The following is a 22,509-nucleotide window of genomic DNA, read 5'->3' as shown; positions in this document are numbered from 1 at the left end:
CTGCACAGCTTTCAGTGCACGACTCCCTTCAATCACACCTGCACCCTGGGTGCAGCTGAGGAAGGTAGCCAGTGCATTGTTTTGTACACATTAATAAGAACTCCTGTAAAAGCACTCAACAAACACAGGAGGCACAGGACATAGTGAAAAGAGAGTGATTTTGGAGCCTCACAGACTTGGGGCAATTCTGGGCTGTACCATTGAGTGTGGAGGTACCAACTCTGTGTCCTTGGGCAAGTTACTGGTTCTTTCTGATCCTTGTTTCTTTATCTATAAAGCTTTACCTGACTGAATTATTAGAAGGATTAAATAAAATATATATAAAGCATCTACTGTGGTCTCTAGCATATAGAAGTGTTCAAGAATGGTAACTATCATAAATATAAAAATGATTACTCAAGTAAATGTGACAAAGTATAAGTTACTCATCTTTCTTGCCTGGTGAGTGCAGGACCAATAGCACTTCCTGCGACATGTATTGACCATGATGCTCTTGGATCCCCACGAGTATTGCACCAGATCAAAGAAGGTTAGAAGCACCTGACTCGAACTATCTTACTGACTCTTTTCTGCAGCCTGTTTTTGTCGCCATGGTACCGATAAGGAATAGGGACAGTCAAGTCTTTAGCTCCTGCCGTTCCTGTCACAGATGTTGCTTCTGTCCTGCCTTGTGGAAGAGACGTCCATGCGGCCGTGTGCATGGACAGCAGCTACCCAGGCTTTGCAGACACTCCCCTGACTTCCCGGAGTCCCCAGGCTGTGCTGTGAAGAAGGAGCCCCCCTGGAGTGACCGTCTGCCTTTCCCTGCCGCCCTACTGGGATCATATTGTGACTAGCAATGAAACGGCCCAGGGAGGAAACAGCCAGATTCTTGTCTGAGATCGTTGCTGTCTGTGAAAACCACACTGCCTAATTCTCATCTCTATCTTGGAGAAGATGACTCCCATAAAGGATTTTGCATGCCTGGAGTTAATATTAAGAGACTCTGTGGGTCTGACACTCTATAGCACCTCATCGAAAATCCACAGTTCAAAATGTGCACAGCAGGAAACAGAAATAAATCTCTATTTGGGGATGCTCCTGTTGGATGTTCCAAGGGTTAGTTGTCTGCGTGTCTTCAACAGCAAATCATTTTGGTGATGATAGATCATAAGTTCAGGGGGAAATTGCCTCAGAAGAACACGTACTTAATAAATCGTCTGGGTTGAGATTGAGGTTGCCTCTCACTAGAGTTTGGCGTGGGGATGACCTCCAATGCTCCCTCAGGTCTGGCAGTGTATTCTAAATACCTGTCTATTTTGGGACCTTACAGGGCCAGCAGCAAGGGTCATAGTCACTCTGACCCTTCCCCTTCAACCTGTGATGTAATTGCTGTGCAAAAGGGTGGTTCCTGAAATCCGCTGATTAGGGGATCCTGAATCTGACCCAATGCAGACATGAGTTACTTCTTTCAAATGGTATAACTGCTTTAAATGGCAGCTTCTAAATAATTCATGACAATACTTTCACACTTTCAACATTCTCCTCCACAGAGTCTATGCCGTCACAGCTTCAGGCAAGAATCCTGGGCTATGGACTGGGAGCATATCACAGCTCTCATAGCTTGCTGTCTTGCTTTTTTTTCATTGATTTTCAGATTGCTTATGTAAATGGAATCAGTGGGCATTTCTACAAGCTGCTAAATGCCTTCATGGCACTTATCCATTTTCACAATTATAGAGGGATTTAGACACCTGTGTTCACTTCCATTCTCTACCAGACTGTGCTTGGTGAGGGCAAGAGCCATGTCTGTTCTGTTCATCTCTATCTTTGCAGGGTTTAGGACATAGAGAATGCTCAAATGAACAGATAAATATTAGTTCTGAAGTGAACTTGAGTTATGAACAAATAAACTGAGCACGTTGAGTAATGGCAGAGACCCTTGCTGTGTGTGCCCGGAATGGCCAATCTTGTTTTCCTGCAGTAAAGATGAAATCTCTTGCAGAAGTGAGTGTGGGTGCCCCTTGGCTATTCAATAGCTATATTTGCATCTAATGCAAATAACTTAATTCCTGTGGCTTGAGCATTGAAAAGGGATTTTAAAAGTATTCATAATAATCTAATATTCCTTCAAAGGCATTCCTTCCACTTGTGTTGGCACCAGGAGCCCTGGTCCTCTGGTACCATAGTGACTTCATACTTGCCCCCAAATCTTCTCAATTTCATCCTCAGTTGATATACAGTTACATTACCAGTAGATCCTCTTGTTAAAGATGATTTAACTATATGCATGCAACTATGGTAGGTGGATCAAGACATGTTTTCCTGGTAAAAATATGTAATAAGGAGTTTTTATGGCGTTTTGGCTCTCCAACCTTTTTTATGTAGCTACATTATTATTTCTTCTTCTGTTTGTTTTGTTTTTGAGTTGGAGTCTCACTCTGCCACACAGGCTGGAGTGCAGCAACATGCTCACAGCCACTGCAACTTCGACCTGCTGGGCTCAAGGGATCCTTCTGCCCCAGCCTTCCAAATAGCTGGAACTACAGGCACACACCACCACGCCTGGCTATTTTTTTTTTCTTTATTCTAGAGATGAGGTCTCCATGTTACCCCATCTGATCTTGAACACTGGGCTCGGGCAGTCCTCTCGCCTCTGCCTCCCAAAGCACTAGGATTATAGGTGTGAGCCACCATGTCCAGCCTATGTTATTATTTCAATATATTCTTAATATATGCAGATGTTGGAATTATTAATATTATCGAGACTATTCCTTCAAATATGTCCTGATTATTAAAAGTGTAAAATACATAGACTCACACCAATTTCTTTCATTCACCTTTGTTTAGTTGTAAAATTATACACCAAAGTCTTCAGACCATAGGCCTGTCATTTGCTCTTAACCTGCAGATGTGTTTTATTTTGCTGGCACAGTGCTGAAAAAATATGAGCCAACATTTAAAAACCAGGAGATTTTGCATAAGAATCCAGATTTTTGGAAACTTCCCAGACCCTGCATGTCCACACCCTGCACGTGGGACTCCCTGTGGCCCAGCCTGCTCCTATGTGCAGACACATCTCCCAGGTCCTTCTTCCTTCTGTGCCTACTGTTTACATTCCTGGAAGTGTGGGTTTGGGGGTGATTTGTTTACATTTTACAGATTTTTATTAGTGTTGTTTCAAAAATGTTCTACAACACCAAAGAAAAAAATAGTTGTGGAGGAGCTTAAGTTACTGGTTTAAGAATTAATCTGCGTGTGTTCTCCTTAGTCAAATTGTACTTTGAGATTTGGTGAAAATTTTAGAATGAAACAATAAGATGAAGATAAACGAAATGATAGTGATTAGGTTGCCAAAGTCTTTCTTGATCATTCCTTTGTTGACAAGCTGAGTGGTTCCATGTTTGCCTTGTGGTTTCTAGTGCTGCCAGATGTAAGAATGCCTCAGAGTGCCGAGGCGGGAGGCAGCCACAGCACAAATATCTTCCTTTTCATCTAGGGGAGGATGAGCCATCTTTGTGCTGGGATTCTTCATGAGCTCCCTGTGGGTCTGTTCAACTCAAGCCGCATCCGTGTCTGGGATAGATGTGGAGTGACGATGAACTGGCTGCCACTGATGTTAAAATGTTAAATCCGAAATAATCCCAGAGAACTCTGGAAACATCATTTCATCAAGAGTCTCAAACAATGGCTGTCATTTGAGGTTTGGGTGTTTTCAAAGTCAGTATGCTTCCTGCACAAGAAGTGCCCTGTGTTATGTTCTTCCACTGTTTTTCATACTGAAGGACAAAGGTCATGGCCAGTTGGCATCCATGTCCCTTTGAGCTTCATCTTCCTCATGTTGTATAAATGCGTGGCAAATCAAGGAACTTTTTTTAGGAAGATGCTATTAAGAACACACTTATCTAGGGCAGGAGGTCTTCAATGACAGAAGCTAGCAGAGATATACCCTTCACCAAGAGATACAGAACATTTAATTTGGAGGCTACAGGAAACTAAAAAGTGTTGACGTGGTTATGAGGTTTGACTCTTTTATGCCAACAGACCAGAGTTTTCAACCTCTGCCAACCTGTTTGACATCTTGGGGCAAAGCTTGCTATGGGGGCTGCCCTGTGCACAGTAGGATCAGCAGCATCCCTGGCCTTTATACCTACTAGACACCAGTGTTGACCACCCACTCCTGTAGTGGTGTATTACAACATCCCAGCATTGTCAAATTGTCCCAGGGGGGGCAAAATCATCCTGGTTGAGAGCCTTCTGAGAGCTTTTGATTTTGTCAGAATGGTTCAGATTTTGTCCTCAAAGATCTCAAAAGGGACTTGGAAGTCAGAAAAACTCTGTAAAGTTGGCTCACATTCAAAATCTAAGCACAGAGCCTGCTTCTCTCTCCTGCTTCTCTCTTCTGCTCCTCAAGGGAGCAGCCCCCTCTCTTCTGGGTGAGTCACCTCACCTTTTTTAGCTTCCCTTCCTTTTTCTTTCTAAATGCCATGAGACCTATCTGATAATGGTAGGTGAAGACTAAGTGAAGTAATCACGCGATGAGCTGCCATGAGGGAGGACATGCGTTCTTCTCATTCCCCCCCCACTCCCCCAGTATCTCCTATACCAAGGAGCCTGATTTTAGTCAAGCAGGAGGCGCAGATTAGATGACAGAGTCCTCCACTTCCATGCAGTTGGCTAACTCTGACTCTGGTTGCTTGGCCATCCAGACAAAGAGAGTGGGAGCTCTTTTCTCAACCCTGGATGGATTTGTTGGTTCTCTTCTAGAAGGGCAAAGCGAGGACTGCTGCTGAGCCTGGGATGTCACGTTGGTGACTCAGACCTCAGGCCGGTGGTCCTGGGCACACAGACGGTTGCTGTCTACCTCCTACACCCTCCCATACCTCCCAAGACAGCCAGTCTCTTGTGCAGTTCAATGGCTTCTGCATCTACATCTAACATCTAAATAAAGTGTATTTATTTTTCTGATTCTTTTTTTTGAAAACATAATGTGCAAGTATTTATTTTAATTACCCCTACTTAATGGTCCTTATTCTTAGAGAACAGCAAGGCATTTGAATATCTACCCTCTCCAGTCCTTAAAGGCCTCGACAGTTTTCAGTAAATTCACACTCTCTTCATGGCTGCATTTTGGAGCTAGGCAGGTGCATCAGCAGATTCACCATCAATCCAACTCACCATTGCCTTGTATCTTTCTACAATGCTGAAGCCAACAGCACATTGCAACTTGTGTAAACAGATAGGACAAAGGTTCAGAGGGCGCTAGTCAGCTCCTTCCAAGTGGTTGGAGCCCTGCACTAGGCATGCGAGCCACTGACAGTGTCGCAGTCCAAATATGTGTCCAATCTCATGAGTGAAAGCCTTACAGGATCAAAGAAGCAAAACACTAGTTATTTCTGGAATATAATAGTTATCAAAAATTGAATAGTCACTTGGAGATGTTTTCTAGCGCCTCTTCACTTTGCCTTCATAGTGTGAGCTATAAAAATCACTGCCATACCTGGCGAAGCTGAATATCCCCACACCACCTGTCAAAGAGGCCTATCCAAAGACAAAATTCCAGGTATCTCTTGGGTAAAGATCAATCACTGCTATCCCCACAGCACAGAAGGCGTCATTAGGTTTCTTCTTTTTTAAGAACTTCCGGATGTGCCCTGCATGACTTTGTAGGTTTTGTGTGTTATTGTTGACTCTAAAGGAACACATTGTTGCAGAAACAGGAACCAGCTCTAGGAGTTTTTCTGTCAAGTCATAGAAGAATGCTTCACAGTAGCCCTTGATTCATTTAATATATTCTTCACTGAGAATTCTGGTGTTTCCTAGAGATCCAATGGACTGTATTTAAATGCTGCGTATGTCTGGAGAGGGTCTTTCTATAAGGATCACTGAAAAACTCTTCAAAGTCTTGAGGAGCCTCAGGATGGGAGGTGATCCAGTCTGACTGTGAATGCAAGGAATAGGGCCATAGAGATCACTGGCTGGCTAGAAGGCTTCATTCAGTAATGCTGTTGTCCAACATCTGATTTCTCATACTGTGACACAAGCACTGAGTACTTTGAGACGAGAGCTGCTTTTAGTGTCTGTGCAGAGTGCTGAACTGTTTGCATAATGACAGGTCTCTTCCATTCACACTGTGTTCCTAGGCAGAGCTTTCAGCCTTCCATGTGAAGGGGTCAAACAGACATTCCACCACGAGGCTTTATTACGAAGTAAGGCTGCCATTGAGGTTTCTCCCTTACAAGGACGGACAAGTCTGAGCCTGACTGGGAAAGTGCTGTGGAGGGTGCCTTCACCCTCTCGCAGCTGCCCCTCTGTCCTTCCACGCCGAGCCCCTTCCATTTTTCTGATTCTTGCAAGAAAACCGAAAGCCACAAAGTCGTGTTTGAAGATCCAAAACCCGTGACTTGATGTTTCCCTCCCATAGCGCATTCCCCTTCTGCCACATGGACACGGCCGCGGCACAGAGGCTGCTCTACCCTAGTCAGGTCCTGAGGCTGTAAGGCAGGCAGCTGAGGGACACCCCAGGCTGCAAATGTCCTTGCCTTTTCTCTGTTCATTATCAAAGACCAACCAAGCTTTTAGAAATAGCCTTGCTTTTGTGATCTGCCTTCAACTATTGGAGGCTTTGGGGCCATTGGACCCTTTGCTCATGTTCCTCTCCTTTCTTCTAGATTCAGAATCTTGTCTGGGTAACAGTTCAGACAGAACATATGTTCTCCATTTCTGCACACTAAAAAATGATATGTGTGTGCATGTATGTATGTCTAAGAACATTTACAGCTCCTTTCAGCAAGACCTCTAAGGGCTTTTCTTACCAGTGTCCAGGAATAAATAGGAAATAGCCAAACTGGAAGGCTGGATAAATTTAAAATTAAATTTTAGTTTTCGTACATAACAAAATGATAATAAAAGATCAGGCATGGTGGCTCATGTCTAATCCCAGCACCTTGGGAGGTAGAGATGGAAGGACTGCTTGAGCCTAGGACTTTGAGACCAGCCTGGGCAACATAGTGAGATCTGGTCTCTACAAAACAAAACAAAACAGGGCATGGTGGCACATGCTTGCAGTCCCAGCTACTTGAGAAACTGACCTGACACAGGAGGATAGCTGGAGTCCAGGAGTTCAAGGCTGCGGTGAGTAAGGATTATGCCACTGCACTCCAGCCCGAGGAATAGAGTGAGATTGACTTAAAAAAAACTATAATAAAAAAGTTAAATTCACTTACATATATAGCCTTGTATACCTGTAGACTATCTTGGATGTACCAGAGACAATATGGTGGTTGTTTCTGCCAGGGAAGAAGGGACATTTTGTTTCACCCTATTTTTGCATATAAATCTTTGCCTATCTGCAATGTGCATGTATCATTAAAAATAGAATAAAATTTAAAACATACAATAACAAATTGAAAAAACTGAAAAAACTCAAAATTAACACAGAAACTTTCTAAGATGAGGAACAAAAGAAAGGTTGAGGCGGCCTGCAGAGATATATTTAACAGCAGAGAGGAAGTTGGGACCGAGGGAAGACAGTAGAATCAGCTAGGGAGAGGAATACCAAAGACCTCCACAGTTATGGAGCTGGGGGAGGGGACTGAGTCCAGAAATATTCCTGCAGTCAGAGCTATGAGTGAGATGTGGCCATCACTACATGACCTGAAGTCCATCAGTTAGAAGCAAAATGGCACCTAGGAGGTGCCCTTGATGAAACAGAATATGCCTGACCTTGAGCCTCCTCTAGGAAGCTTCAAATAGTCATTCTAGTGACTCCTCCACTAGTGAGCATCAAAGCGTCACTCTCTGTAATGTCCTTCAAGGCGGGCTCAGACTCATTTCCAGGTCTGAAATGAGTACCAAAAATTCTTCCCCAAGTACTTAGCTCTCTGGTGGGGTGGTGAGTTAAGGATGGAATTTTGAATAGATGGCACTGCAATGTCCTTGGGTAACCTTTCATGAATGTTATTTCTTACAAATTAGCTTTGCGATAAGACTTGGGCCACAGAGCTTAAGATGTGGCAGGAACCTCTCAGCACAGAGACTGAAATTGCCAGAGAAGGACAAATCTGTATCCCTAGATGGTTGGCTATGGCCCCTTTTGACTCTGCACAAAAACATGTAACTTGTGGGTTTTCCCTCATATAGCGAGTCCAAAGAGAAAAGTATTAGCTTTATACTCTGTCAAGGACAGGCCTCAGAAAACTCCTGACAACATGAAAAACTATGTTGTGTTATCCCCCCCTCCTGTAATGCTGGCTTGTGCCCACTGCAGAAAATTTTGGTGGGTTGCTGGGTGTTTACACAATCAAATCTCCTTGTACTGCAAACCTTTGCCCCAGTTGGCTCTTGGACTGAGCCAAGCTTACTCCCTGTCAGTGAGTCAATACCCTGCCCCGCATGCTCTTACTCTGTCAAGGTAGCTGTGTTCCCAGGGGGCTCAGTGTCAGCCTCAGATCTACCCATACCAAGTGCCGGGGACTCCAAAGGAGGGCCTTTTGTGGCAAGTCCACAGTGTCATGTGCCATGAAGGGGTGGCATTCAGGGTTGGGGTTCCAACAGCTGTAGGGAGGAACAAGTGAGTGCCAAAGGGAAGCTGGAGAATTTAATCAACCTCAGTAGCCATTTGCTGCTTCATATATTACAAAGCAGAAGTGATTATGTCTTAATTACACGCTCTTCATTCTAAAAGGCCATGTTCATCTGCGGTGGCCACTAGCATTTAAATAAATCTGTGGAAAACATGTGTCTGGCCTCTGAGGTTAATAAAGTGCTGGTGATTTTTTCAGAAGCCAAGGAAGTTTCTGTAATCATGGACAATTGCTACATGGGCTTAAGTTGAGTGCAGAACTGAGTCACTTGAATATAAACACGTGGTGGGGAACGTCCGGGTTCATCTTGACTTTCTCATGGTGCTGAGGGTGGGAGTGTATGGTAGGGGGGAGTACTGGGGATCCGGTCCCAGGGTGGCGGCAGAAAAGGAGGTGGGGACCTTGAAGAGCTGTGGCCATGGTGCCGGGCCTCCCACAGGCCCTGGCTTCTCCCTGCTTGGAGGAAATGCAGTAGACATTTAAATATTTCCAAACCAAACAAGACACCCTGAAGGACTCTCTTCATGTGGCCCCATCCATCTGTTCCAGGCCAGATCTGGAAATATCAAACAACACAGGGACAGAAGCAGCTCAGCTCTGCAGAGGATGGGCAGGGAGGACAGGAAAACAGAGCTGGCGGCCACTGCTATGAGGAGCTACTGCCCTCAGACGTGGGACTGTTTTAAATACTGCAAAATCAAGAGTGTGGGGTTCAAGTCACAGTTCACTGAGGGTCTCTCACCTCTCCTCCAGGGTCCAAAATCACAACCAGGACAGGCTTGAGGACTTAGATTCATCTTATCAGTTATTTTTCATCTGGGGATACTTGCTTTCAGGTTTTGAATGTCTCTTTCTCAGAGAGCATCCTTGTACCGTAATTCATTTTTAAAGGGTTCATTATGCTCTCTCTTTCCCCTAGTAGTTTAATCAGATTTAACTTTTTCATCTGGGCTTTTTTTTTTTGAGTCAGAGTCTCACTCTGTCACCCAGGCTGAAGTGCAGTGTCATGATCACAGCCACAGCAGCCTTGACCTGTTGGGTTCAGGTTATCCTTCCACCTCAGCCTTCCAAGTAGCTGGAACTACAGGTGTGCACGACCACGCATGGCTAATTTTTTGATTTATTGTAGAGATAAGGTCTCGCCAAGTTGCCCAGGCTGGTCTTGAGCCCCTGGGTTCAGGCAATCCTCTCGCCTCTACCTCTCAAATTGCTGGGATTACAGGCATGAGCCACCGTGCCTGTCTTCGTCTGGACTTTGAGGGTAACAGAAATAAAAGAGCTAGAATCAAATCATCCCCCTCACCCTTCCCAGCCCAGAAGTCACCTTTTGTTTGTTCCATGAAACTGTAGAGCCTGCTTGGAAATTCTGAAAAACCTCATCTAACGTCAGCACTGAATTTGTGGAAGAAAAAGGAAAGTTATAATTCCGGCCTTGTTCTGCATATAATTGTTAATAGAATTGTGGTCTCTTTCTTTTGTAATCTTGTTTTCCAAATTAAAATCCTTCAATGACTCAACCTCCACTAAAGTTTGAGAAACAAGTCTTTGAGGAGAAGTCAGGGGACTCCTCAAGAGGACACCTGTGTCACAGAAGTCAGAGGGAAGCCTGGGAAGACAGCAGTCCTGCAAATGCCTGAGTCACCCCATCTCCAAGGGGTCTGGCAGATCTGGTCTCCCCAAGCCTGTGAGGGATGGTTCAGTTTCCCAGAGGCAACATGACAGTGGCCCACCCTCCTCATGAGGCCACAGTCTTTAAGAGGGCAAGCATTGAGGGACGGTCCCCCTCTTCTCCACACAGCCCTGGAGTCCCCTCCTGTAAGCCACGTCTCTGTCTGGGCTCCTGCTTTCCTTCCTTAGGGAAGAGCCAACCTATACCTTGGGTGGAAAGTTAGCCTCAGGGTCTAGCAGAGCCTGCTCAGTGTGAATTCTTATCCCAGCCAACCCGTCTCCCAGATGCTGAGTCTGGGGCACCGCATGCCAGGCTCCACTCTGGGTTAAGTTGCTGAAAGCCCAGCCCAGGGCCAGTCCCAGAGCCTGGGACCCTGGGAGAAAGGGCAGGAGTCCCGGGGGTCATGTGACTTCCTCTGCCACTTCCTCAGTGGTTGTTGAGATCTATTCTGCTGTTATGGATGAGGATAGGGGCTGTCTACTATGTTGTGGGCTGTGTCTTAGGCCACCTATGAGCTTAGTGGACAAACTACTGGAAACATGCTGAGAGCATCTCATGAATTGCCAGAGTGAACCACGTGGCCACTCAGCTCTCGGGGCACACAGATCCTTTCAGGAAACTATCCTTTCCCAGACTGGCCCAATTTTGATGTGTGGAGTTTGGGGGATTCGGGCAATTCCGGTTACCAGATACATAATTGTGAACACATCTGCTCATGTATGAAGTGGGCTTAGCAATACCTACTTCCTGAGACTGCCCCAGGCCCTGCACCCTAGTGGTCAGCAGTGAGCCTGGTCATCAGGTCCACAGAGAGCTGCCTTATTAACACTCAGAGCTCCTAGTGTGGTGACAATAGCACTAGCTTGTCACCAGTTCAAAAGGGAGAAAGTCTTTGTCCTGGTCTTCTTTCTCTTTGGGTAGGTGTGGTCCTTGCAGGAACTATGCCAGACACAGTTTCAGGGACAATGTGGTCTCTTGTAACACATATGCTTTGTCCTCCCCCAGAGAATGCAGTTTGACTGGGGCCTGGTGCCATTGGCATGCTGACTTTAGAGTGTTTTCTCTCTGCAGAAAATAAAATCTAACTTCCAGGCCACTTGATGCTCAAGGGACTGAGAGAGAGGAGAAATTGACCTCAGTGGCCTGATTCTTACTGACTGGTATTCCTCAGAGGCTTGTTTTACTAGGTACTGTCTAGGGCTATGGAGAAGGCCCGGGGCTGAGGCCCATAGATATCAAGTATATTTGCACCCAGTTATGAGCTTGGCTTATAACTGTTATGGGTTGAATTATGTTCCCCTCACTCTCCCTCTCCTCCACCAAAAAAGGTAGGTTGGAGTCCTACCCCCCAGTGACTTTATTTGGAGGTAAGGTCTTTACAGAGGTAATCAAGTTAAAATAAAGTCATTAGGATACATTCCAATCCAATATGACTATGTCCTCATAAAAAGGGGAGATGAGGACACAGACACATACCAAGGAGAAGAACAAGTGAGTTACTGGAAGAAGGCAGCCGTCAGCTAGCCGGGGAGTAAGGCCTTGGAGAAACCAACTCTGCTCACACCTTGGTTTTGTACTTCCAGCCTCCAGGACTGAGACAAGAGATTTTTGTTGTTTAAATCTCCCAAGTTGTGGCAGTCTGTTGTGGCAGCCCTAGCAGAGTACTACAACAGGCTTGTAGCTTTTCTGTGCCTCGATTACTATATCTGCTACCTTGGTTATGGCAACCCATCATCTCCTCTGTTCAGGACTTCTTGGGGACTCTGTTTACATATAAAGTGATAGGCTCAGGGCTTTGTTCAGCACCCCCGTTTCAGGCTTTTGAGTGTGGGTAGTAGGTTGTGATCTCTTACATTAGGACAAGAACTACCTGCTTTGTAGACCTGTGAGTCATTCTGCCAATGTTGAGGGTCGCTCCCTTTGCCCAGGAAACTGGGCACAGACAACTTAAGTCCTGCTGTCAGTGGCAGGGCCAGGATTTCTTTTTTCTTTCTTTTATTTTAAAGATGTGGGGTACAATTCAGGGTTAGGTATACAAACGTTGATTATGAAGATACCCTTGTTGATGAGGTGTGCCCTTTCCTTCCCTAGCAGTTTCCCGCAACTGCCTATCCCACCCCCGTCCCCTGGCAGTTTCCCACTACTGCCAATCCCTTTCTTATAGTATTATGATAATTGTTCAAGGTCCACTGATGAGTGAGAACATATGATACTCTGTTCTTTGTTTCTGTGATAGATCACTGAGTATGATCGACTCTAAATCCATCCAAATTGCTGTAAAGTCCAAGTGTTTGTCCTTCTTTATGGCTTTATGGCTGCATAATATTCCATTGTGTATATGTACTCCATTTTTTTCATCCAGTCCAGCTTGGATGGGCAGCATGGTTGGTTCTATGATTTTGCTATTGTGAATAGAGCTGCAACAAACATACATGTGCAGTTATCTTTTTTTGTAGAATGATTTGAGTTCCTCCGGGTATATTCCCAATAGGAGAATTGCTGGGTCATATGGAAGGTCAATTTTCTAGTTTTTTTCAGGAACTGCCAGACTGTTTGCACTAGTCTGCACTAGTTTGCATTCCCACCAGCAGTGTAGAAGCATTCCTTTTTCTCTGCATCCTTGCCAGCATCTGTTGTTGTTTGTTTAGGGCCAGGATTTCAACAAAGCCAGCTCTGCCTGGACTGCCTGCCGGGTCTTCCCCAGTGACTGGCTGATGTCTGGAAGGGACAGAGCTGGGAAACAGTCTGCAGCCCTCTTTGAGGCCTTTCTTTTAGTGTCTGAACTTTTTCCAGGAGCCATTTCCAAGGTCCGGCAAAGAACAGGGCTCAGCCGACTTGTTTGTGGGGTTCCACTGGCCTGCTGGTCACCCCGCCCCTCATGAAGACCTGAAGCTGGAGCAGCATCCTATGCCAGTGTGAGCTGGTCAGATGCTCTTTGGCTGACTGTCAGGTTCAGACAGAGGCCTCCCTGCCCACTCACCTGTCTGGCTCCTCTTGGAACTTGGATCTACTTGGAAAGGAGGGGCATCTAAAAGCAAGAGGAGTCACCCTTGCCTATCAGACCCTGACCTCATCACAGGGTACCCAGTGTCCAGAGCCTGAGTCAGAGCCAGGACTTCACAGAGCCACAAGCCCTCTCATTGCTGGCCTCACAGTGAACCGATCTTGTGGCAGTGCCTGTGGAGGACATGACACACATCACACATGGATACTCTGTCCTGTCTTGGGAGGCTTCACACTGTGCTCCACTCCAGCTACTGTTCTTGTCCATGGCTGGGGGCTTGGTTTTGCCCTTTGAGAACAAAGGCAACATTTTAATTTAAAAGAGACAGGTTTTTTCTGCTTCTGGGGTTTGAGCAGAGGAGAGTCCTACCATTAGGAAAAAGGAAACTTTTGAAGGAGTTGGTGAAGCTGCCCTGGTGGATTTGGCGACTTGGAAAGATGGCAGCATGAAGGAACATCAGCCTTTGGAGCCTGGAGCTAGACCCACAGCTGAAGAGATTGTGTGCGAGTGTGAGTGTGTGTGTCTGTGCAGATCTTTCTCTGTATCTGTGCGTGTCTTTCTGTGTGTGTCTATGTGTTTGTGTATCAGCATGTCTGTTTGTATGTCTGTGTATGTGAATGTGTGTGTCTGTGTGTATGGTTCTCTGTGTGTGTTTGTATGTGTCTGTATGTCTGTGTACGTCTATGTAATGTATGTGTTTGTTTTCTGCATGACTTTATATCTGCGTGTTATATGTCTGTGTGTTTATGTGGATGTCTCTGCATCTGTGTGCATGCGTGCATGTTTTTTTGTGTCTGTATGTCTTTATGTGTCTGTGTGTGTTAGGTGCATGTGTGCATGTCTGTGTGTGTCTATGTGGTATGTGTGTCTGTGTGTCTGCATGTCTATATGTGCATCTCTATATGTTTGTGTGTCTCTGTGTATGTGTTTATGCATGTATGCGTGTATACATGTTTTTGTGTGCCTACATATCTATGTGTTTGTGTCTGTGTGTGTCTACATGTCTCTGTGTGTGTTGGGTATGTGTGTGCACAATTGAATGTGTCTGTGTGTGCGCCTGCATATCTCTGTGTGTCTGTATATGTTTATATGTCTGTGTGTGTTTTTATGTGTGTGTGTCTGGGTGCACATATACATGTTTTTGTGTGTCTACATATCTATGTGTGTGTGTTGGGTGTGTGTGTGCATGATTGAATGTGTGTCTCTGTGTGTGCCTGCATGTCAATGTGTGTCTATATATGTCTAGGTGTCTGTATGCCTGTGCATCTGAGTGCATGCATGCAGTTTTTTTTTTGGTCTATATATGTGTGTGTGTGTCTGTATGTGTCATATGTCTGTGTGTTAGGTACATGCGTAAGTGATTGGACACATGTCTCTGTGTGTCTATATATCTTTGTGTCTGTATATCTGTGTGCAAGCGTGATTGTGTGTGTGTGATTTGAGCTATGAATTCCAGGTGCCCCACCTGGGGCACCCCACTTCCTTGGCTTTATTCTCTCCCAGTCATCAGAATGGGCCCCACATAACCCTCACTGCTGGACTGCTGTCTTCATCATGGGGGCTGTGGACAGTCACAGCCACTGTGCCAGTAAGCACATGGACGGCTGCCCTGGGGAGGTCCTGGCAGCAGGTGAAGTCGGGTGGCTGAGTTCAGCATTCAGACATCGTAGGTGGAGAGGGACACATGCCAGGGGACTCAGGTCTTTGACCTCACTTGGGTGACCTGCTCAGTGCTTCCGTGCTTCTCTGTTTCTTTGTTCCCTTCTCCAAGCTTATGGTTTGACCCTTCTCTTCCTCTTGGGAAAGGGGCCAGAGTAACTGATATATGTGGAGTCCCACCTAGTCAGGCGATGCCTCCCTTCTCTGCAGAGCTTGCCCTAATACACCTGGGTCCAAGGGTCCAGTGACCACACCCAGCACAGAGTAGATGCTCTAGAGAAGCATTCTGCATGCTGGCATCATCTAGGATCTCCTGCTGCCTCAGGCCCACCCAAGAGCCTGACATCGGGGCTGGGGGAGGGTCTGCACCTGATCGGTACTCCAGGGGAGCATGCATGTGAGGTCAGCTCCATATGCCTGGGGCTGTGCTTTCATCTGAGAACTGCTAGTTCTGGGAGGTGGTACGGTGCCACCCAGGGCACCGAGGGCCTGCCCAGTTGTGGCATAGGCTCCCTGAGTGTGAGGCAGGTGGCTCTAGGGGGCATTCCCTGGCTGCAGGGTGGGATGGGCCCTTTGGGGGAGAGCTGTGGAGGGCACCGGCCTCTCATTCTCCTCTCTGCTCTAATGAGTACATTTGTGCCAAGAGGCCTGGCCATGTGGCCGTGAGATGGCCAGGACTCCAGATCTCACACATGTCCCCCAGGAAACAGAGAGCTGAATATGCATCAGTTGGGGCCCTCTGAACTCCAAAAGAACTTCCAGGACTTTCATTTTGTCCCCAGTGGCCAGGACGTCTGTGTGCCGTGGCCCTCTCAGCCCAGCATCTACAACTGCGGTGTTTTTCCTTTCTAAGATAGTGTTTCACAGAGGCAGGTTTGGGAAAATGTATTTCCGTTTATTTCCGTTCTGATAAAATATATTAAAATATATTTCCATTCTAAATAAGTCAGTGCCTGTTTTGAATTAATCACCATGATGGGTAGTAATTAGGCATATATGGATCTTACAAAGAGTTTCCTTTTGGGAGACAGCCACTAATTCTCCTTAATGTCATGCAGTGGCCTATCTTAGGAGCCTGAAGTTTTTCCCCAGAAATCGGACTCCCACTTTCTAAAATTTAAGTCAAGATTATTCGCCCCAAATTCTCTAGAAATTGCTGCAGCGGTTTAGAAGATTTGATCATGCACAACTAGAGATTCACTTACTTCCCCTAGAATTCAGTCAGAAGCCAAACAAAACAGAAGTGCATGGACCCCCAGTCCATAGTTGGCATTGGAGACATGATGGTGGCCTCGGAGAACAGGGACCTAGCTTCTAGGGCTACTCCCTGGGACAGGAGCTTGGAATGTTTCAGGCTCCTCTCCAGAGGGCTTGATCTTTTTCTCTCTCTCCCTCTCCTGCTCTCCTGCTCTCTTCCTCCTTCTTTTTATTGTTCTCTTTTTCTTTTATTCTCCCTCCCCCATCTCTCCCTTTATCTTCCTCTCTCTCTGTAAACTCTGTCTCCCACCCCTCTCTTTCCCTTTCTCCCCTTCCCTCTCTTTCCTTCTCTCTTCCTCTCCATCTCCCCCACCACTCTCCCTTCCTCCCTCCACCCTCCCTTCCTCTCTGTCTCTTCTCCTCCTTTCTCCTCCCTCTCTCCACCTCTCTCATTCCTATGCCTGGAGTTCTGCCTGCCCCTCTGCATCTAGGGATCACTGCTACTGTATTCTGAAATCACAGCCCTTGTCTTTGCCTTTCCTCTGTTTCACACTGAAAAGTTTTCATAACCAACAGGGATTTCTTTTCCTGCCTGCTCCCATGCCCCTCCTTCTGTTTTGGGGTTCCCATGTGGTTGCTGTGTGCAAGTACCTGGACTTATTTTTCTACTGGGGCAGGTCAACTTCAGTGACTCCCCTCTACTCTTCTTTGCAGCATTTACTAGAATAGAACAAGAAGTCTCAATGCTTTTAATGAAAGGGGAGAGATCCTACTTTCTGGCCTATAGTTCAAAATTAGGGCTTGCATTTTCCCAGAAGCCAGTAATCAATTCCAGAGATATTTGAGTGGACAACCTGTTTTCAAAAATCCTCCTTATATCTTTGATTAACTAATTAATGGGCTAACTTTAGTACCTACCTATTGGAACCTGAAAAAAGACTTTTGTTAGTGGAACTACATTTCCAGAGCTGTGGTTTTCAAAGTGTGGTCCCAGCACCCACATCCTCAGCATCCCCTGTAATTTATTAGGAATGTGAGTTATTGAGTCCCACACTGGACCCACTGAATCAGAAACTGGGGGTAGCCCCAACAACCTGTGCTTCACAAGCCCTCCAGGTGATTCTGATGTGTGCTCAGAGAAACCCTGCTTTGGAGCGAAGATTGCCACAGCTCAGTGGTCTGCAATGTCAGATGCAAATTTCTTAATAGGCACTGCTGGAGAAAGTCCGCCCCACAGCTATGACCAAGTACAGATCTATAAAAGGATGAAAATTCCCACAGTGGAGGGATATTGGAAGGATTAAACTAGATAACCATGTGAGATTTAATAAGGTAATACAGCACCTTGGTACATGTTCAATATTTACCTCGTTTCTTCCTTCTTTATACATTCCCAACCAAACAACCAAACAAAAAACAATCATTCAGACACAAAACAATCAAACATCCTCTTATAAATAACTTTATTTTGCTAATGAGTAGAAACTCTAAGCTCAAAATACATTTGACAAAACAATAGTTGAGGCATTTACCCTCAGTTGAGTTAGTTCATTTAATTTCACTTCTGATGGCACTGCAGCACTTGCTTTAGAATTAATCACTAACATCTGAACAACATTTAAAGCAAAGCACTGCATGTTTCTCAAAGAACAAGAGGATAAATATAAATGTCTGGGTGTACATGTGTGTCGTTGAGGGAGAGAAGCAATTTTAGGAGAGAAGCAATTTTGACTCAAAAAGGAAACAAAACAACAATCTTATCTGGGAGGAAATCTAAAATTAAGTAAATAGGCAGAAGTCAGAATTTTAGCACCTACTTAATGTGGTCAGGCCTGTTCTTACTGAATCTTGATCTAGTTTCAGGATTAGACATTAGATGGTAAGAGTAAAACAGAAAAAAGCAACAGTATTTCCTAACTCTAGAAAGTAGAATTTCTGAAAGTGAGATGCTTAGAAATGTCTTTATTGGAAAAGCACCACAAAACAGGTCATTTTATAAACTTCTCGCAGCTTGAAAGGACCCCGAGTCCCAGATGCGGGTCTCCGGCGCCGCCAGGGGGCGCGCCGGGCCTCCCAATGCGGTCAGGCAGGCAGTCGCAGAGTTTCTGTCTTTGAGGTCCTGTCATTCTCTGTATAAACAAGTTACGTTCAAGTGTTTAGGATATAAATTACGACCATGCCGGCTGCCTCGAAAGGAATGTAAACACAGCACTGTGGTCGGAGCAAACTCTGAAACTGACTTCATAATTTATAGCAGGCCCCTGAGTAGCTCACTATAAAAGAAAAAAAGGCACTATTTAACTGCAAATATGATAATGGAGAGACCAAAAAATGTTTAAATCACTGCTTAATTTTGGAAAATATAAGAAGGAAATCTAAGGATTAGGAAGATGGTTAAGACTTTTTGAAAAAGATGTTTTACGTATGAGACTGTCTTTGGAATGTAATTCAATTGGAATACAAAAACCCCTGGGGTGAGAGATAACGCCTGAGTAGTATTAAGTGCCTGGTGATTGATTGGGAAAAAGATCTTCTAGGGAAATAAAGGTGAGTTTTCCATTCAGGCAAGAAAAAGCAAAAAACAAAAACAAAAACCAAGCCCTGAGATGGAGAGGAAAGGAACCACGAAGTGGTTGTGGTTGAGAATTTCTCTGTTCCCGCTCAGATCTGTCTGGAGTTGCAGAGCTGGGCAGACGGAAGGTGGACAGGGTAGGAAGTCAGTGCTCCCGCCTAGATGGCCTATATTGTCTCTCTCTAATCCAGAGAGTCACCAACTCTGCCTGTAATATTCATGACCAGGAAACCTAGTAGGAAAAGGAAAAAGGGCTGAGGAGGGAATCCCCAAGGGAAACCATCAAATCCTTGGTTTAAAGGAAGGCATGGGGAGAGGGGACCAGGGAGGAAGGGGAGGGTTGGGGGGCAGTGGGTGTAGTTGCTAAGTGGGGTGAGCCAGGCTCTGAATTGAAGGGTGGGGCAGACAGCAGCATCCCAACACCTTGTCTGTGGAGTCCAGTTTCTGTCTTAAATGCTCTGGGGAAGCCTAAGACCCGGAGGGAGGCTGGAGGCTCTCCATGGCATTCTTTAGATCTGACTGCTACCTGGGGAAGGGGAAGCAGGGCACCCCACCCTTCCTCACCCACCAAGGAAGGGGAACCCCACCCTCCCTCACCACCAAGCCCAGTGCAGGGAAGCTCTGGGTGGGGGCTTGCCACGGTGTGCCTGCTGGTGGGGAAGAGGAAAAGGCAAGGGGCAGAACACTCCCTGGGCACAGGAAAGAAAACAAAAGGGGCACAAAACTTGGTTTCCTCAAGTCAAACTCTTGCCTTTCATTATCTTGCCTGGTTTTCTTTCAAGTTCCTTTCACCTTCTGGTTTTTGTTTAGTCAGAAAAAGCTAGGGTGAAGTGAAGAGAGAAATACCAGAAAACGTTCCTTCTTCCTTTTCTCTCCTGAGAAGACCCACAATCAGAGCCTGGCCTGTGTTACTCCAGGCAAGGACCCCACACCACGTCAATTACTGAGGGTGAGCGTGTAGGGTTGCACTGCTGCCCTGCTGGGTGTGGAAAGGAACCTGGCTTTTGACTGCTCAAGGGTGCCCGAGGACAAAAATTGGCCCCTGAGACAACTATTTGTTATATACATTTTATTGAAAAAATCTTACATCAAAATATTTTTGGCAAACTGTAAAAGTATACATAAGTGCAAATATATCCTCCTTTTAAAATACAAGCAAAGTGTGAGTATACACGAAGATCATAAAAATATCTTTAAAATATGGTGGTAGAAAACAACCTTGTAAAGACTGTAATGTCACAAGACTGAAAACCACGTTCTTAAACTACACACATTTTTTTCTAAATAATTTCTTAATAATGTTCTTTGGCACCTGTATCCAAACGCAGTGTTTGGAGAAACAGAACTCTCTTACTTAGTGTGGCAACAAGATAAAGCTCTCTTGAAATCTTGTGCTTAGCACTGCCTTTTTGAAAAGCACACAAGTTTTCATAGACAAACACACACACACACACACACACACACACATGCACAAACACACACAACTTGTCTGCTTTGTTCAGACCCTGATCACGGAAGGCAGTGAAGATCCCAGAGTCGTGTGTTTATGTTCTACACATGGAGGATGGTGATCAGCTCCTCTCATCACTCCCTCCCGCACTTGGAAGCCTGCAGGTCATCTTGTTGGAGCATGGCCAGGGGTGCCCCCTCCAAGGGGGTGGCTAATAACAGCGGGCAGCGCTCTCTTGGACATTCTGGCCAAATGACAGGTGCGCTACTCGCTGCCGTCTATGTGCACAATATAAGAGTCCATTCCAGACCCTGCCTGCCCCTACCATGGCCTCTTTCTGTTCACATGACGCAGGGCTTGATATCCTGACAGACACTCTGGTGGTGATGGTGATAATAGGACCCACTGGCTGAGGGGTGAAAAGAAGAAATGCCATTGAAATTGAAGACAAAATCCTTCCTGTCGCACACTGGAGTGGAGTGGTGCTGGTAACGAGGCAGTCCCACTGAAAGAAGAAAGAAAAAACCTCTTTTCAGAAACAACATCATCCTGCTAGTGATGGGCATGTTCTTTAATAAATTTCAGTGTAACGTGTCTTATTTTGACTCAGGGTACAAAAGGTGCCGGTGTGTCTTTGCAGTAACACTGGTAGAGAAAACTCAGTGTTTCCAACAGCAGGTCGTAGACTCTGGAATCATCGTTTTTTGTTTTGTTTTGGTACACACACAAATACAGAGCAAGTCCCCTGGGGGTTCTTCTGTCCCTGAATTACTGTCCGAGTCTGGGACCAGCTCTTTAGTCTCAGGATGTGCACAGGCATGAGAACAGCTCGACCCGCATTCTGCTTCTGGGTCTGGCTGCGGCAGGAACAGACCACCCTGCCCGGAACCACTACCGTGGCATTGAGCTTTTGTCTTGAGCCTTATTGCCCAACTAACTGGTCAGAGGAGCGGGCAGAAGAATGTTCCCTGTGCCAAAGGGGTCCATAGCAACAACGATGGCAGGAGGAAAGGACGGGACAGAAGATCCACCTCCCTCCCCTTCGGCAGGCATGTTCGTAGGTCGCCTTAGGGCGCAGAAAAGCGCCCTTCTGCCCGAGGCTCTGGGGGGGAGGCGAGGACTTATAAAGTCGCCGCCCGATCCTCGGTCCACGGCCTTAGCCAGGCGCTCCGCCCGACCCGCCCGCTTTTGCTTTCTCGGCGCCGCCCGCCCCGGGGCACAATCTGCTTGGGTGTCCGCCGCCTGGCCCCGCACCTCTCAGAGGATGGACCCCTCTCGGCACCGGGCCGGGCAAGGCCGGTGAGCCTGGGTCTCTTTCGGTCACCGAGGGCACATTTGTGCCCGACCGAATTCAGTCTTTCAGGGCAGGAAAACCGCACCCGCTGCTCGCGGGACCCGGGCCACGTTCACACCGCCTCGGACCGGCGGTTCGAGGGCAGGCGCGCTGGCCCAGTTGGTCCGGTGTCGTCTGTCGCTCTGCGCACAGGTGCTCCGGCCCTTCGCGCCACAGCAAAAAGTCCTCGTGCCGACTCCGGGGCCACACGGGGACCAGAAGAAGCCCACGTCTGCCCGAGAGGCCGCCAGCGGCGCTCGGACACCAGACGGGACGACGGAAGCCCGAACTCCTTCGAAAGGCTCATGGAGCTTCACGAAGGGAGGCGGCCCTGGCCCCGGCGGGTGAGGTGCCCGCGGCCTCTCTGAGCACCCGGCCGCAGCCACCCTGCCCAGGAGTGGAAGAGCACGGCCAGCGTGGACGTGCTGGGGGTGGGGAGAGGGTAGAGCAGGGTGGGCGCGTATGCTGAGCTGTGTGCGGGGGACATCCTCGGCGCCGCCGCCGGGCCTTCCAGTCCAGCGGGCGGCGGGCTCTGAACAAGGCCCACAGGCTCCCCGCGCACCCGACCCGCTCCTCGGAAACTCCGGCCTCGGCCCCTGGGAGATGCCTTGGGGCTGTGTGGGGTATTCTAAGGGGGTGGGCGCAAGAGGGCGAGGGAGGAAGGAGCAGAGCGTCCCGGTAGAGCGTCAGGCCCTGGCTACCATTTCCCAAGCGTTCCCACCCTGGGCCTGGAGTTCGCGCGGGGCTCCCGGGGAAGGCCGGCCACGGGAGTTCCGCGGGCAGGGACGCGGAGGCCGGCTTGCTCAAGTTTGTTAGTTTTCCTCCTCTCCAAGACAGAGCCCCAACTTTCTGGGAGCTTGTGTGTGCCCCTGGTGTGTGGGGTGAGCTAGGGCGGCCTCGAAAGAGGTCAACAGTCTCTCCTGGTGCCTGTTTTCTTCCTAGAGTACAGCTTCTCGGAGGCCTGCGGAGCCTGGGAGTCCGTGTTCAAGCGTGTTCAAGCGGAGTAGGGCCTGCCTGGGAAGGCGAGCGGGAGAGGAGCAGGGTGGGGAAGGGAAGGGGTG

The 22,509-nt window shown here is 47.1% G+C and overlaps 1 protein-coding gene and 1 pseudogene across 1 annotated transcript in view; both read right to left on the bottom strand.

Annotated features, from left to right (window-relative positions):
* Positions 1 to 4,967: 4,967 nt before the first annotated feature.
* On the bottom strand, positions 4,968 to 6,086 carry LOC110594880 (annotated as a pseudogene).
* A 14,354-nt stretch (positions 6,087 to 20,440) lies between these two features.
* Positions 20,441 to 22,509, bottom strand: part of FOXF2 (forkhead box F2) — a gene marked incomplete at its 5' end in the record, with an annotated part of 10,511 nt that continues 8,442 nt past the window's right edge. Inside the window, one exon of the mRNA XM_008050905.2 lies at positions 20,441 to 20,620. Coding sequence (XP_008049096.1) covers positions 20,457 to 20,620 — 164 coding nt within the window. The remainder of the gene's footprint in view (positions 20,621 to 22,509) is intronic.

This window comes from Carlito syrichta, unplaced genomic scaffold (genome assembly GCF_000164805.1).
Source record: "Carlito syrichta isolate Samal-C Ts95f unplaced genomic scaffold, Tarsius_syrichta-2.0.1 Scaffold154067, whole genome shotgun sequence".
NCBI classification, from domain to species: domain Eukaryota; kingdom Metazoa; phylum Chordata; class Mammalia; order Primates; family Tarsiidae; genus Carlito; species Carlito syrichta.
The sequence above is the reverse complement of the archived record's forward strand: the minus strand, read 5'-3'. Positions and strand labels throughout refer to the sequence as shown.